General features: G+C 40.2%; 1 protein-coding gene across 1 annotated transcript in view; it reads right to left on the bottom strand.

Moving 5' to 3' along the window:
• The window catches only part of LOC129277508 (mucin-3B-like), a gene marked incomplete at its 5' end in the record, with an annotated part of 89,978 nt that overhangs the window by 54,667 nt on the left and 22,976 nt on the right, over positions 1–12,335 (bottom strand). Inside the window, one exon of the mRNA XM_064110052.1 lies at positions 704–12,262. Coding sequence (XP_063966122.1) covers positions 704–12,262 — 11,559 coding nt within the window. The remainder of the gene's footprint in view (positions 1–703; positions 12,263–12,335) is intronic.

A 12,335-nucleotide genomic window follows, 5' to 3' on the forward strand; every position in this document is an offset into this window, starting at 1 on the left:
ATTGTAGTTTAAACTCTTCAGTTTTCCATGATATTACAAATTACTACTTAAATTTTGGAAGAACACAAGATTTCATGGAAAAAATTATCAAAGATTTTAACCAAAAAATATAATCACAATACAAAAAAACATTCATAAGAAAGCATATTCATTGAAACCAAGCCCTAAAATAGCGGAAATCTAAATCTGTTTACAGTGTCTAGCATGTTTGCACAAAGTTACATGTACAATTGCATCTGCATGTTTGCAGTATGTACGGTATATATTCAAAATAAATTTTGCTATTTAAAAGTTATTAATCATAGTTTACGTGTTGCCTAGGAAAACAGATTTAAACCCAAAACCAGACAAAATTACTTTAATGCAGATAAATGGATGTATTTGCACAAATTTAAGTAAATCAACAACATAGTTGGGGAGCTGGTCATGGAATCATTGTTTTAGGTTCATAAATTTCTTATCATACATGTCCATGTAATTGTTCATCATAATAAGCAACATAAATCTGTTAAATTATTCATTTTCTTAAAAAAATCGCCTTCAATACCTTACTTATTCATTCAAATATAAGGATTAAAATAAAAAAAATCAATAAACATGGAACGGTCAAAAGAATCATACACAGTATGTCAGAGAGCATATACTTTGAGGTTATTTTTTCATAGCTCTATTTTGCAATAAAAAAAATTGTAGAATGGATTACCTGAAAATGAAGACCTAGATTCAGTAGTGATGACAGAATCCAGGGTAGTATCCGAGATTGTTGTTGGTGTCCTAGTGCTTACATCAATGGTGGTCATTACCACTGTGGTAGGAAGTGCTGAAGCAGTTGGTGTTGTAACATTCCCAGTTGTTGCACCTGCTGTAGAAACTTCTGTTGTCACATCAACTGTTGTTGGCAGTGTTGTAACAATCCCAGTTGTTACAGCTTCAGTAGAAACCTTTTTCGTCACATCAACTGTTGTAGGAAGTGTTGAGTGAGTTGGTGTTGCAACATTTCCAGTTGTTGCACCTGCTGTAGAAACCTCTGTTGTCACATCATCTGTTGTTGGCAGTGTTGAAACAGTTGGGGTTGTAACTTTTCCAGTTGTTACACTACTAGTAGAAACCTCTGTTGTCACATCAAACGTTGTTGGCAGTGTTGAAACGGTTGGGGTTGTAACATTCCCAGTTACAACTTCAGTAGAAACATATGTCGTAACATCAACTGTTGTAGGAAGTGCTGAAGCAGTTGGTGTTGTAACATTTCCAGTTGTTAAACCATTAGTAGAAACTTCTGTTGAGATATCTACAGGTGTCGAAAGAGTTGAAACAGTCTGTGTTGTAACATTTCCAGTTGTTGTAACTTCAGTAGAAATCTCTGTTGTCACATCATCTGTTGTTGGCAGTGTTGAAACAGTTGGTGTTGTAACATTTCCAGTTGTTACACTACTAGTAGAAACTTCTGTTGTCACATCAAACGTTGTTGACAGTGTTGAAACAGTTGGGGTTGTAAAGTTCCCAGTTACAACTTCAGTAGAAACATATGTCGTAACATCAACTGTTGAAGCAGTTGGTGTTGTAACATTTCCAGTTGTTAAACCATTAGTAGAAACTTCTGTTGAGATATCTACAGGTGTCGAAAGAGTTGAAACAGTCTGTTCCGTAACATTTCCAGTTGTTGTAACTTCAGTAGAAATCTCTGTTGTCACATCAAATGTTGTTGGCAGTGTTGAAACAGTTGAAGTTGTAACATCTTTAGTAGTTGCACCTGCAGTAGAAACCTCTGTCGTCACATCAACTGTTGTTGGCAGTGTCGAAGCAGTTGGTGTTGTAACATTTCCAGTTGTTGCACCTGCTGTAGAAACCTCTGTTGTCACATCAATGGTTGTTGGAAGTGTTGAAACAGTTGAAGTTGTAACATTTCCAGTTGATGTAACATCAGTAGAAACCTCTGTTGTCACATCAACTTTTGTTAGCAGTGTTGAAACAGTTGGCGTTGTAACATTTCCAGTTGTTGCACCTGCAGTGGAAATTTCTGTTGAGACATCTACTGTTGTAGGAAGGGTTGACGGTGTAGGGATTGTAATATTGCCAGTTGTTACACTTGTAGAAAATTCAGTTGTGACATCCATTGTCGTAGTTTGATCACTGATGGTAGTTTCCTCTGAGGTTAATTGACCAGTCACTGTGCTCATAGAGGTCAGTCTGGGGGCACTTGTACCTTCAGAAGTAGCAACGGCAGTTGTGGGTTTAGCTGAACTAGCAAGTTCTGTTGATGATTCAATTTCATCTGTAGTTTCTGCAGGTGTAGTTGTGGGTTTGGTTGTGGTTAAATCAACAGTAGAAGCTTGTGTTGTGGTTTCTTTAGGATAAATTGTTGTCACAGTCCGGTCAGTAATTCTTGTGGTCATTGTTGTTTGACCTTTGGTTAGAGATGCAGGTTCATCAGAAGAGAACATCATGAATGTAGTGACCATCTGGTCACTGGTAGGGTTTATGGTTGTCTCTCCCACTGTTGAAACAGCTTCAGTCATTGGAGTAATCCTACTAGTTTGTTTCTGAGTACTCCTTGTGTCCGTAGTAGTTGATATTTTAGAAGTGGGAAAGAGTGATGTTGAAGCCATGTCAACAGTTGTTTGCAAGGTTGTTGCTTCATCAGTAATTTCTTCTGTACTAAACTCTGTGGACAGCATAGCTGATGGGGTTGTAGTCTGAGTTTGAGTTGTGCGCTGCTCAGTGGTCGTTAGACTTAAGGTGGACCCTTCAAAAGTGGAAGCCTTCACAGTGGATCCCTGATGTGTTGAAAACTTATTGTCAGTACTTGATTCCATTGTTGATTGAGTGCTAGACATAGATAGGGTGGTTTGTTTTCTGGTAGTTTCATTCTCGTCTGTCATTGTTGGGAATTGTTTAGTAGTTTGGGATTCTGTTTTTCCTGCTCCAGTATTAGAGCTAATGCTTGTAAAATCTGTGGTAACAGGGAGCCCTGATGTATCCCCTATGGTAAAGTCTTCAGTATTCTGACTTCTTGTTGAATGCTTTACAGAGGTTGGAACCTCTGATGTTGATTCTACAGTAGTTACATCTCTTGAGGTTCCTTTTCCTGTACTTAGAGGTGTATCTGACACACTATTAGTTTGAGAAACAGTTGATAACAATTCTATTGTAGTTTGAGATTCTGTTGTGTCGGATACTGTACTTTTGGTGTCTGTTGTAAGGTCAGATGTCAGACTACCAGTCGACATTTGCTCTGATATTGATTTATCAGTAGTAACTAATCCAAAAGTAAAATCTGATGTGAATCCAGCAGTACTTTGGAATTCTGTTGATTCTGATTTTGTAGACAAAGCATCTGTTAAAGCAACTGATGACACAGGAATAGCGGATGTTACCTTAGAGGTAAACCCTGTAGTTGATTGGGTTGATGAGACTTCAGCTGTTAGCCCGGCAGTGGTCTGGGGCACTGTTGATTCTGAATCTGTAGACAAAGCCCTTGTTGAAGTATCTGATGACACAGGAGCACTTGATGTTACCCGCATGGTGATTCCTGTGGTTGCCTGAGTTGATGAGACTTCAGCTGTAAACCCTGCGGTAGTTTGGGATTCAGTTGATTCTGACTCTGTAGACAAAGCATCTGTTGAAGTATCTGATAACACAGGAGCACTTGATGTTACCCGCGTGGTGATTGCTGTGGTTGCCTGGGTTATTGAGACTTCAGCTGTAAACCCTGCAGTGGTTTGGGATTTGGTTGACTCTGATTCTGTAGAAAAAGCCACTGTTGAAGTATCTGATGACACAGAAGACATTCCTGATATCAGAGTGGTAAATCCTGCAGTTTCCTTGGATGATGATACGTCGCCTGTAGATAGTGAAGTAATTTGGGGTTCTGTTGACTCTGACTTTGTGGACAAAGGTGCAATTGATGTGAAAACTGATGTAAATCCTTCAATTGTTTCTAATTCAGTAGATTCTTCAAGAGTTGTGAATGCACTGGTAGCATCATCTGATGTTAGAGGAGCAGTTGAAGTGGCATCAGAAGTTGACATTCTTGTTGTTATTGGTTCAGTTGATTCTTCCTGTGATGTAAACCCACTGGTCAAAACATCAGATGTCAAAGGAACAATTGAAGTGACATCAGAGGTAAACCTTTCAGTTGTCCCTAATTCAGTGGATTCTACAGGTGTTGTAATCCCACGTGTAGTGATTACTGGTGTAGAAGCTGAAGTTGAAGTGACATCAGAGGTGAACCTTTCTGTTGTTCTTGATTCAGTGGATACTTTCTGTGTTGTGGACCCACTGGTCATAATATCAGATGTAAAAGGAGCAGTTGAAGTGACATCAGAGATAAACCTTTCAGTTGTCCCTGATTCAGTGGATTCTACAGGTGTTGTAATTCCACTGGTAGTGATAACTGGTGCAGAAGCTGCACTTGAAGTCACTTCAGTTGTAAACACCATAGTTGTTCCTGATTCAGTTGATTCTTTAGAAGTTGTTAATCCACTGGTCACAACATCTGATGTCAAAGGAGCAGTTGAAGTGACATCAGAGGTGAAACTTTCGGTTGTTCCTGATTCAGTTGACTCTCTAGGAGCTGTTAACCCGCTGGTCACAACATCTGATGTCAAAGGAGCAGATGAAGTTACTTCAGAGGTGAACAGTTCTGTTGTCCCTGATTCAGTGGATTCTACAGGTGTTGTAATTGCACTGGTAGTGATAACTTGTGTAGAAGCTGCAGTTGAAGTGACATCAGAGGTGAACCTCTCCGTTGTTATTGATTCAGTGGATACTTTCTGTGTTGTGGACCCACTAGTCATAATATCAGATGTAAAAGGAGCAGTTGAAGTGACATCAGAGGTAAACCTTTCAGTTGTTCCTGGTTCAATTGACTCTCTAGGAGTTGTTAACCCGCTGGTCACAACATCTGATGTCAAAGGAGCAGATGAAGTTACTTCAGAGGTGAACAGTTCTGTTGTCCCTGATTCAGTGGATTCTACAGGTGTTGTAATTGCACTGGTAGTGATAACTTGTGTAGAAGCTGCAGTTGAAATGACATCAGATGTGAAATCAGAGGTGAACCTTTCTGTTGTTATTGATATAGTTGATTCTTCCTGTGTTGTGAACCCACTGGTCACAACATCTGATGTCAAAGGAGCATTTGAAGTGACATTAGAAGTAAACCTTTCAGTTTTTCCTGATTCAGTTGATTCTACAGGTGTTGTTATTCCACTGGTAGTGATAACTGGTGTAGAAGCTGCAGTTGAAATGACATCAGAGGTGAACCTTTCTGTTTTTATTAATTCAGTGGATACTTCCTGTGTTGTGGACCCACTGGTCATAACATCTGATGTAAAAGAAGCAGTTGAAGTGATATCAGAGGTGAATCTTTCAGTTGTTCCTGACTCAGTCGATTCTACAGGTGTTGTTATTCCACTGGTAGTGATAACTGGTGCAGAAGTTGCAGTTGAAGTCAAATCAGTTGCAAACCCTATAGTTGTTCCTGATTCAGTTGGTTCTTCAGAAGTTGTGAATCCACTGGTCACAACATCTGATGTCAAAGGAGCAGTTGAAGTGATATCAGAGGTGAAACTTACAGTTGTTCCTGACTCAGTCGATTCTACAGGTGTTGTTATTCCACTGGTAGTGATAACTGGTGTAGAAGCTGCAGTTGAAATGACATCAGAGGTGAACCTTTCTGTTTTTATTGATTCAGTGGATACTTCCTGTGTTGTGGACCCACTGGTCATAACATCTGATGTAAAAGGAGCAGTTGAAGTGATATCAGAGGTGAATCTTTCTGTTGTCACTGATTCAGTTGATTCTACAGGTGTTGTTATTCCACTGGTAGTGATAACTGGTGCAGAAGTTGCAGTTGAAGTCAAATCAGTTGCAAACCCTATAGTTGTTCCTGATTCAGTTAGATCTTCAGAAGTTGTGAATCCACTGGTCACAACATCTGTTGTCAAAGGAGCAGTTGAAGTGATATCAGAGGTGAAACTTACAGTTGTTCCTGACTCAGTCGATTCTTCAGGACTTGAGAATCCATTTGTAATAATATCTGATGTCAAATGAGCAGTCAAAGTGACATCAGAGGTGAATCTTTCAGTTGTTCCTGATTCAGTTGACTCTCTAGCAGTTGTGAACCCAGTGGTCACAACATCTGATATCAAAGTAGGAGATGAAGTTACTTCAGAGGTGAAAATTTCTGTTGTTATCGATTCAGTTGATTCTTCCTGTGATACGAGCCCACTAGTGGCAACGTCTGATGTCAAAGGAGCAATTGAAGTGACATCAGAAGTAAACCTTTCAGTTGTCCCTGATTCAGTTGACTCTATAGGTGTTGTTATTCCACTGGTCGTGATAACTGATGTAGAAGCTGCAGTTGAAATGACATCAGTGGTGACATCAGAGGTGAACCTTTCTGTTGTTATTGATTTAGTTGATTCTTCCTGTGTTGTGAATCCACTGGTCATAATATCAGATGTCAAAGGAGAAGTTGAAGTGACATCAGAAGTAAACCTTTCAGTTGTCCCTGATTCAGTTGACTTTACAGGTGTTTTTATTCCACTGGTCGTGATAACTAATGTAGAAGCTGCAGTTGAAATGACATCAGAGGTGAACCTTTCTGTTATAATTGATTTAGTTAATTCTTCCTGTGTTGTGAATCCACTGGTAATAACATCTGATGTCAAAGGAGAAGTTGAAGTGACATCAGAAGTAAACCTGTCAATTGTCCCTGATTCAGTTGACTCTACAAGTGTTGTTATTCCACTGGTAGTGATTACTGGTGCAGAAGCTGCAGTTGAAGTCACATCAGTTGTAAACCTCATAATTGTTCCTGATTCAGTTGATTCTTCAGAAGTTGTGAATCCACTGGTCACAACATCTGATGTCAAAGGAGCAGTTGAAGAGACATCAGAGGTGAATCTCTCCGTTTTTATTGATTCAGTTGATTCTTCCTGTGTTGTGAACCCACTGGTCATAACATCAGATGTCAAAGGAGCAGTTGACATGAAATCGGAGGTTATCCTTTCAGTTGTTATTGATTTAGTTGATTCTTCCTGTGTTGTGAACCCACTGGTCATAACATCAGATGTCAAAGGAGCAGTTGATGTGACATCAGAAGTAAACCTTTCAGTTGTCCCTGATTCAGTTGATTCTACAGGTGTTGTTATTCCACTGGTAGTGATAACTGGTGCAGAAGCTGCAGTTGAAGTCACATCAGTTGTAAACCCCATAGTTGTTCCTGATTCAGTTGATTCTTCAGAAGTTGTGAATCCACTGGTCATAACATCTGATGTCAAAGGAGAAGTTGAAGTGACATCAGAAGTAAACCTGTCAATTGTCACTGATTCAGTTGATTCTTCCTGTGTTGTGAACCCACTGGTCATAACATCAGATGTCAAAGGAGCAGTTGACATGAAATCTGAGGTAATCCTTTCAGTTGTTATTGATTTAGTTGATTCTTCCTGTGTTGTGAACCCACTGGTCATAACATCATATGTCAAAGGAGCAGTTGAAGTTAAATCAGAAGTAAACCTTTCAGTTGTCCCTGATTCAGTTGACTCTACAGGTGTTGTTATTCCACTGGTAGTGATAACTGGTGCAGAAGCTGCAGTTAAAGTTACATCAGTTCTAAACCCTGTAGTTGATCCTGATTCAGTTGAATCTTCAGAAGTTGTGAATCCACTGGTCACAACATCTGATGTCAAAGGGGCAGATGAACTTACTTCAGAGGTGAACATTTCTGTAGTTATTGATTCAGTGGATACTTCCTGTGTTGTGGACCCACTGGTCATAACATCTGATGTAAAAGGAGCAGTTGAAGTGATATCAGAGGTGAATCTTTCAGTTGTCCCTGATTCAGTGGATTCTACAGGTGTTGTGAACCCACTGGTCATAACATCAGATTTCAAAGGAGCAGTTGATGTGACATCAGAAGTAAACCTTTCAGTTGTCCCTGATTCAGTTGATTCTACAGGAGTTGTTATTCCACTGGTAGTGATAAATGGTGTAGAAGCTGCAGTTGAAATGACATCAGAGGTGAACCTTTCTGTCGTTATAGATTCAGTGGATACTTCATGTGTTGTGGACGGACTGCTCATAACATCTGATGTCAAAGAAGCAGTTGAAGTGACATCAGAGGTGAATCTCTCCGTGGTTATTGATTCAGTTGATTCTTCAGAAGTTGTGAATCCACTGGTCACAACATCTGATGTCAAAGGAGAAGTTGAAGTTACTTCAGAGGTGAACATTTCTGTGGTTAACGATTCAGTTGATTCTTCCTGTGATACAAGCCCACTAGTGGCAATGTCTGATGTAAAAGGAGCAGTTGAAGTGACATCAGAAGTAAACCTTTCAGTTGATATTGATTTAGTTGATTCTTCCTGTGTTATGAACCCACTGGTCATAACATCAGATGTCAAAGGAGCAGTTAAAGTTACATCAGAAGTAAACCTTTCAGTTGTCCCTGATTCAGTTGACTCTACAGGTGTTGTTATTCCACTGGTAGTGATAACTGGTGCAGAAGCTGCAGTTGAAGTCACATCAGTTGTAAACCCTATAGTTGATCCTGATTCAGTTGAATCTTCAGAAGTTGTGAATCTACTGGTCACAACATCTGATGTCAAAGGAGCAGTTGAAGAGACATCAGAGGTGAAACTTTCTGTTGTTCCTGACTCAGTCGATTCTTCAGGACTTGAGAATCCATTTGTAATATCTGATGTCAAAGGAGCAGCTGAAGTGACATCAGAGGTGAATCTTTCAGTTGTTCCTGATTCAGTTGACTCTCTAGGAGTTGTTAACCCGCTGGTCACAACATCTGATGTCAAAGGAGCAGATGAAGTTACTTCAGAGGTGAACATTTCTGTTGTCCCTGATTCAGTGGATTCTACAGGTGTTGTTATTCCACTGGTAGTGATAACTGGTGTAGAAGCTGCAGTTGAAATGACATCAGAGGTGAACATTTCTGTAGTTATTGATTCAGTGGATACTTCCTGTGTTGTGGGCCCACTGGTCATAACATCTGATGTAAAAGGAGCAGTTGAAGTGATATCAGAGGTGAATCTTTCAGTTGTCCCTGATTCAGTGGATTCTACAGGTGTTGTGAACCCACTGGTCATAACATCAGATGTTAAAGGAGCAGTTGATGTGACATCAGAAGTAAACCTTTCAGTTGTCCCTGATTCAGTTGATTCTACAGGTGTTGTTATTCCACTGGTAGTGATAAATGGTGTAGAAGCTGCAGTTGAAATGACATCAGAGGTGAACCTTTCTGTCGTTATAGATTCAGTGGATACTTCATGTGTTGTGGACGGACTGCTCATAACATCTGATGTCAAAGAAGCAGTTGAAGTGACATCAGAGGTGAATCTCTCCGTGGTTATTGATTCAGTTGATTCTTCAGAAGTTGTGAATCCACTGGTCACAACATCTGATGTCAAAGGAGAAGTTGAAGTTACTTCAGAGGTGAACATTTCTGTGGTTAACGATTCAGTTGATTCTTCCTGTGATACGAGCCCACTAGTGGCAATGTCTGATGTAAAAGGAGCAGTTGAAGTGACATCAGAGGTGAATCTTTCTGTTGTCCCTGATTCAGTGGATTCTACAGGTGTTGTGAACCCACTGGTCATAACATCAGATGTCAAAGGAGCAGTTGAAGTGACATCAGAGGTGAAACTTTCGGTTGTTCCTGACTCAGTCGATTCTTCAGGACTTGAGAATCCGTTTGTAATATCTGATGTCAAAGGAGTAGTCAAAGTGACATCAGAGGTGAATCTTTCAGTTGTTCCTGATTCAGTTGACTCTCTAGGAGTTGTTAACCCGCTGGTCACAACATCTGATGTCAAAGGAGCAGATGAAGTTACTTCAGAGGTGAACATTTCTGTTGTCCCTGATTCAGTGGATTCTACAGGTGTTGTTATTCCACTGGTAGTGATAACTGGTGAAGAAGCTGCAGTTGAAACGACATTAGAGGTGAACCTTTCTGTCGTTATTGATTCAGTGGATACTTCCTGTGTTGTGGACCCACTGGTCATAACATCTGATGTAAAAGGAGCAGTTGAAGTGACATCAGAGGTGAATATATCTCTTGTTATTGATTTGGTTGATTCTTCCTGTGTTGTGAACCCACTGGTCATAATATCCGATGTCAAAGGAGAAGTTGAAGTGACATCAGAAGTAAACCTTTCAGTTGTCCCTGATTCAGTTGACTCTACAGGTGTTGTTATTCCACTGGTACTGATAACTGGTGCGGAAGCTGCAGTTGAAGTTACATCAGTTGTAAACCCTATAGTTGTTCCTGATTCAGTTGGTTCTTCAGAAGTTGTGAATCCACTAGTCACAACATCTGATGTCAAAGGAGCAGTTGAAGTGACATCAGAGGTGAATCTCTCCGTGGTTATTGATTCAGTTGATTCTTCAGAAGTTGTGAATCCACTGGTCACAACATCTGATGTCAAAGGAGAAGTTGAAGTTACTTCAGAGGTGAACATTTCTGTGGTTAACGATTCAGTTGATTCTTCCTGTGATACGAGCCCACTAGTGGCAATGTCTGATGTAAAAGGAGCAGTTGAAGTGACATCAGAAGTAAACCTTTCAGTTGTCCCTGATTCAGTTGACTCTACAGGTGTTGTTATTCCACTGGTAGTGATAACTGGTGCAGAAGCTGCAGTTGAAGTCACATCAGTTGTAAACCCTATAGTTGATCCTGATTCAGTTGAATCTTCAGAAGTTGTGAATCTACTGGTCACAACATCTGATGTCAAAGGAGCAGTTGAAGAGACATCAGAGGTGAAACTTTCGGTTGTTCCTGACTCAGTCGATTCTTCAGGACTTGAGAATCCATTTGTAATATCTGATGTCAAAGGAGCAGTCAAAGTGACATCAGAGGTGAATCTTTCAGTTGTTCCTGATTCAGTTGACTCTCTAGGAGTTGTTAACCCGCTGGTCACAACATCTGATGTCAAAGGATCAGATGAAGTTACTTCAGAGGTGAACATTTCTGTTGTCCCTGATTCAGTGGATTCTACAGGTGTTGTTATTCCACTGGTAGTGATAACTGGTGTAGAAGCTGCAGTTGAAATGACATCAGAGGTGAACATTTCTGTAGTTATTGATTCAGTGGATACTTCCTGTGTTGTGGGCCCATTGGTCATAACATCTGATGTAAAAGGAGCAGTTGAAGTGATATCAGAGGTGAATCTTTCAGTTGTCCCTGATTCAGTGGATTCTACAGGTGTTGTGAACCCACTGGTCATAACATCAGATTTCAAAGGAGCAGTTGATGTGACATCAGAAGTAAACCTTTCAGTTGTCCCTGATTCAGTGGATTCTACAGGTGTTGTTATTCCACTGGTAGTGATAACTGGTGAAGAAGCTGCAGTTGAAACGACATTAGAGGTGAACCTTTCTGTCGTTATTGATTCAGTGGATACTTCCTGTGTTGTGGACCCACTGGTCATAACATCTGATGTAAAAGGAGCAGTTGAAGTGACATCAGAGGTGAATATATCTCTTGTTATTGATTTGGTTGATTCTTCCTGTGTTGTGAACCCACTGGTCATAATATCCGATGTCAAAGGAGAAGTTGAAGTGACATCAGAAGTAAACCTTTCAGTTGTCCCTGATTCAGTTGACTCTACAGGTGTTGTTATTCCACTGGTACTGATAACTGGTGCGGAAGCTGCAGTTGAAGTTACATCAGTTGTAAACCCTATAGTTGTTCCTGATTCAGTTGGTTCTTCAGAAGTTGTGAATCCACTAGTCACAACATCTGATGTCAAAGGAGCAGTTGAAGTGACATCAGAGGTGAACATTTCTGTAGTTATTGATTCAGTGGATACTTCCTGTGTTGTGGGCCCACTGGTCATAACATCTGATGTAAAAGGAGCAGTTGAAGTGATATCAGAGGTGAATCTTTCAGTTGTCCCTGATTCAGTGGATTCTACAGGTGTTGTGAACCCACTGGTCATAACATCAGATGTCAAAGGAGCAGTTGATGTGACATCAGAAGTAAACCTTTCAGTTGTCCCTGATTCAGTTGATTCTACAGGTGTTGTTATTCCACTGGTAGTGATAAATGGTGTAGAAGCTGCAGTTGAAATGACATCAGAGGTGAACCTTTCTGTCGTTATAGATTCAGTGGATACTTCATGTGTTGTGGACGGACTGCTCATAACATCTGATGTCAAAGAAGCAGTTGAAGTGACATCAGAGGTGAATCTCTCCGTGGTTATAGATTCAGTTGATTCTTCAGAAGTTGTGAATCCACTGGTCACAACATCTGATGTCAAAGGAGAAGTTGAAGTTACTTCAGAGGTGAACATTTCTGTGGTTAACGATTCAGTTGATTCTTC

Source organism: Lytechinus pictus, chromosome 15 (assembly GCF_037042905.1).
Source record: "Lytechinus pictus isolate F3 Inbred chromosome 15, Lp3.0, whole genome shotgun sequence".
Lineage (NCBI taxonomy): Eukaryota > Metazoa > Echinodermata > Echinoidea > Temnopleuroida > Toxopneustidae > Lytechinus > Lytechinus pictus.